The 4,681-nt window shown below is 36.4% G+C and overlaps 1 protein-coding gene across 1 annotated transcript; it reads right to left on the reverse strand.

Annotated features, from left to right (window-relative positions):
- Positions 1 to 744: 744 nt before the first annotated feature.
- On the reverse strand, positions 745 to 3,480 carry LOC121978486 (receptor like protein 23-like). The gene has a single exon (XM_042530827.1). It carries the CDS (start codon positions 3,478 to 3,480, stop codon positions 745 to 747), a length of 2,736 nt encoding a protein of 911 aa, XP_042386761.1.
- Positions 3,481 to 4,681: the final 1,201 nt, after the last annotated feature.

The following is a 4,681-nucleotide window of genomic DNA, read 5'->3' on the forward strand; positions in this document are numbered from 1 at the left end:
AATATGGCGCCGTTAGATCAAATAGAGACAGAGTGCTTCTTCAGAAGTGCTTATGATGATGCATTGCACAAACCATAGGGATTTTTCTATAGCGATTCTGTGAAAAAAAATAAGCTTTAACGTGTTGTCAAGCTCAGACAAGGATTGTGTAATCATTTTCCAAGATGGAACCTGGAAAAGCCCAAGCATCTCTTCAAGAGTGGCTCTTCTTATGCCAACTCTGGATGTACATAATATAAAGGAAGAAAGAAGAAAAAAGCTCAAGCAGAACGATAAAAAGAACCAAGAATTACCTGAAACTGATTACCTACAAAGATCTCTGTCCTACTAGTAAATTTTTACTGCAACCATTTGATCTCTAGCCTGACTGTCTGTTATGTTTAAAGTTCAGTTAGATTTTTTTTTTTTTTTGCTTAATACTTTGTGCTATTAAGATTTAGATTCTTGTGAGAACTAAAATAAATAAACTTAACAAGTAATTAGTTAATGACACAATAAAGTACTCTATATAATACATAATATGTTGCCTGATTATTATTGATTACCAAAATGACCAATTGACCATGACATTACATCTGTTTTTCTTTTTTTTGGTAGAGAAAGAATACATCATAGGATAACATCACCACACGATACGAGCTTCACCTTTAAGTGTTTCAACTTTCACACCACACTTTCACAATAATATTCACAACTAAATATGAGTAAGTACATGGAAGCGATCCCACTTCACTCCTTGAAAGCTCAAGTGCTTGAACTCTTTCTTTGCCATTTCAATTTCAGCTTTGCAAACTTCAGTGAGAGTTGCACGTACATCCAGTCATGCATCTTGTCCACCATCCGGAAGAGAGTAATCTTTGAGGACTTTTTCATGAACATAATGCCCAAATATGTCCAGAATCCAACTATATATCCCATAACAATAAAGACATAATGTAGAACTCTTTCAAGCTTCTCATCATCTTCTGCATCTTCTTCTTGAGATGGTGAATGATTTACTTCATCACTAGAACACTCTGGAAGCGGCACACCACAAAGGCCCTTATTGCCGGCATAGATCGAGTCATTGAAGGTAGAAAGCTGACCACCTGCTGGGATTCTTCCAGATAAATTGTTGTGGGAGAGATTCAAGGAGCTGAGAAAGTTCAAGGAAGATAGGTCGGAAGGAATTTCTCCCATGAGACTATTCATTGACAAGTCAAGAGACTCCAATTCCTTCATGGCACCAATATTTTCTGGAATCCTTCCTGATAAATGGTTGTTGGATAAGTTGAGGAAGCACAATCCATGCAGCCTCGTGATCTCTTGTGGAATCTCACCAGAAAGCTCATTGTTAGATAGGTCTATGCTTGACACCGCACTAAGAGCTTTAGTGTATTCATTGGTTGACCCTTTTGCAGTTATAAGAATATTATCATCGCCGAGATATTCCACGTTGCCATTAAAACAGTAAAAGCCAGAGTAGTTGCAAGCTTGAGAATAAGGATAATATAATCCATTTGAAGTGTAGTTTTGTTTCACGAGCATAAAACTGAAATTTTCGATAGTGGAAGGTATACTGCCAATAAAATTGTTGGACGAAAAATCCAAAACTTGGAGGGAAGTAAGATTTCCTATACTCTTTGGAATAACATGATGGAATAAGTTTGAGCTCAAACGAAGAAATTTTAGCAACGGGAAGCTCCTTCCCACCCATTCTGGTATTTCACTAGAAAATTTATTCCCACCGAGATCAAGACTCACTAATTCAGTACAATTTCTTAAGAAAGAAGGAAATGATCCTGATAAATTGTTACTATTCATGTGCAGGGAGTTCAAACTAATTGGATATGATCCATGGCAATTTGGAATTTCACCTGATAAGTAATTGTTAGATAGGTGTAGTACATTTAAATTACTGAGATTGCAAAAGAAAGCCGGCAAACTACCATGGATATGATTATTAGACAACTTTAATACTTCAGAGTGTTCAAAATTTGCATAGCTTAATGGAATTGTTCCTTCAAAAGAGTTATTTGATAGATCCATAATGGTAGATAAACTAGAAGGTAACTGGCCAGTGAAATTGTTTGAGCTTACATCGAGAGAAATATCTGAATTGTTCAAAATGAAATCCGAGAACCAACCTGGAATATTTCCATAAAGTCCAACTCCAGATAAATCAAGTTCAAACAAAGTTGTTTGCGTTTGAATCCAAGAAGGAAATCTAGCTTTTAAATGACAATATCTCATATAAATCCTTTGAGCATTGAATGGAGGAAGCCAATCATCTAATAAAATATAATTCAAGGAGTTATAAGATGTATTCAAATACTGTAAGCTAGTGAGCTGGGAGAAGTGAGCTTCAGTCATGTTGCCCTGTAATGAATTCCATGAGATATCCAGGAATTGTAGTTGAGCTAATTTCCCAAGACTAGAAGGGATTGACCCACTCAACTTATTGCCATAAATGTATATGGCCTGTAACTTGGATCCTTGTGGGCATTTAGACAAACCATCAAATAGATTTGTTAATTCTCCACCAATATTATTCTGGTACAAATTCAAAGTCTCCAAGTTGCAAAGATCACCAAAACTCAATGGTATCTGCCCCTTCAAGTTATTTATTGATGCATCAAAATCCAACAGGCTGTGAAGTCTGCCAATGTTTTCTGGTATTTGACAAGAGAGATTATTAGCACGCATGAGTAAGTCCTTCAAATAGACGAGATTTCCCAAAACATCTGGTATGCATCCCGAAAATTCATTTACTGACACATTCAAATGTAACAAGCTTGTGAGGTTGCCCATGCTCAAAGGTATTTCTCCAGTAATATGATTCCAAGATAAATCTAAATACTCCAAGTGGATAAGATTGTTCATGCTCACATGCATGTCTCCAGTGATTTGATTATTTGACAAATCTAGATGCTCCAAATGTATAAGGTTGCCCAGGCTCAGAGGAATCCCTCCAGCGATTTGATTATACGACAAATCTAGATGCTCCAAGTGGATCAGGTTGCCCAGGCTCAGAGGAATGCCTTCAGTGATCTGATTAATTGACAAATCTAGATGCTCCAAGTGGATAAGATTGCCCAGGCTGTGAGGTATGACTCCAGTGATTCGATTGCCATGCAAATCTAGATACTTCAAATAAATAAGATTTTCCATGCTTACAGGTATCTCTTTAGTGACTTGATTATCATGCAAATCTAAATACTCCAAGTGAATATGATTGCACAGATTCAAAGGTATCTCCCCACTGATTTGATTACCTGACATATCTAGATGCTTCAGGTGGTTAAGGTTGCCTTTGCTTAAAGATATCTCTCCAGTGATTTCATTAGATGACAAATCTAGATATTCCAAGTTGACAAGGCTTCTCATATCAAATGGAATTTTTGTTAAAGAATTACCAGCTAAATTCAAATGCTTCAACTTCCTATAGACATTCACAGGAACATTTTCTTTTAACTGGTTACTTGACGAATTGAGTCCCATTATACTTGTGTCATCTTCTGTTGCATCTTCTAGCCAACAACCCGACAAAACAAGATGTTCTAGGCTATTATAATTAATTTGATGAAGCCAACTCGTTGCTGCTGTAGAGAAATCAACACAACTCATGTCCAGATATTCTAGAGAAGTTAGTTGGGTGAGCCAATTTAGGTCATCTAACCATACTTGAGTACTTCTACAACATCTAAGGTCGAGGGATCGTAGGTTAGAAAGATTGCCCAATTGTTGTGGAATTAATCCATTAAAGACTGCACTGGAGAGGTTAAGATGTTCCATATGGATAAGCGAGGAAATCATACTAGGCACGGAGGATGTAAAGTTGTTACAGCTTAAATCCAAGTATTTTAAATGCTTCAGTTTAAACAAAGAAGGATTTATCTTACTTTCGTTGGGAAATGAAGCATATTGATCAAGTGGGTAGTGAAGATCAAGCTTTATGACATGGTTGGTGGTGTTATCACATGCAACTCCTCTCCACCTGCAACAGTCGTAACCGGTCCAAGAAGAAAGCCAATGATCGGAATTGTACAAGTCAGACTTGATGGCAAGTAAAGCTCTTCTTTCACTCTCCAAGCAATTGCTCCTCTTGGACACATGTGGATGATCGTCACAACATGCTCTAGTGACAAACAATAAGATGATTAGGAGGAAAGTAGCATGCGTTGAGGAATTAGAGTTGCTCTTGCAACCACAACTGATAGCCATAGAGTAATGATTAAGGAAGAGTAGCTTGATTGAATCATAAGTTGAAGGAGAGACCATGTATATATATACTGTAAAGCCTCTTCACTTGTATAGAAGTAAGATAGATTGGCTTTTCTGTTGGAAAATTAAGAAAAGGTTTGCTTAACTTTCATAAAATATTTATAATTAGTAGATATGGAATAAGAAATTTTTTAGGTGCCTTGACCACAATTGCAATTTGGACTAAGAAATATTAAGTTTTCAATTAAGATTAGGCAAGTTAAATATTTTCTATATAATACGTTTAGTATTTAATTTTTTATATTATGTGACCCCAAATATGAATAGGATATATCTTTGCCATCTTTTACAGGACTCAAGCCATTCGGCGAGTGAAGTCAAATCTCCTATGGAGAGTAAAGTCAGAGTGCCTTGAATGATAAGTTAAAAGTCTCCTTTATGATTTGTTTATTCACAGTCTCCGGTTGATTTGTCAAAA

The sequence above is a fragment of the Zingiber officinale genome, chromosome 4B (assembly GCF_018446385.1).
Source record: "Zingiber officinale cultivar Zhangliang chromosome 4B, Zo_v1.1, whole genome shotgun sequence".
NCBI classification, from domain to species: domain Eukaryota; kingdom Viridiplantae; phylum Streptophyta; class Magnoliopsida; order Zingiberales; family Zingiberaceae; genus Zingiber; species Zingiber officinale.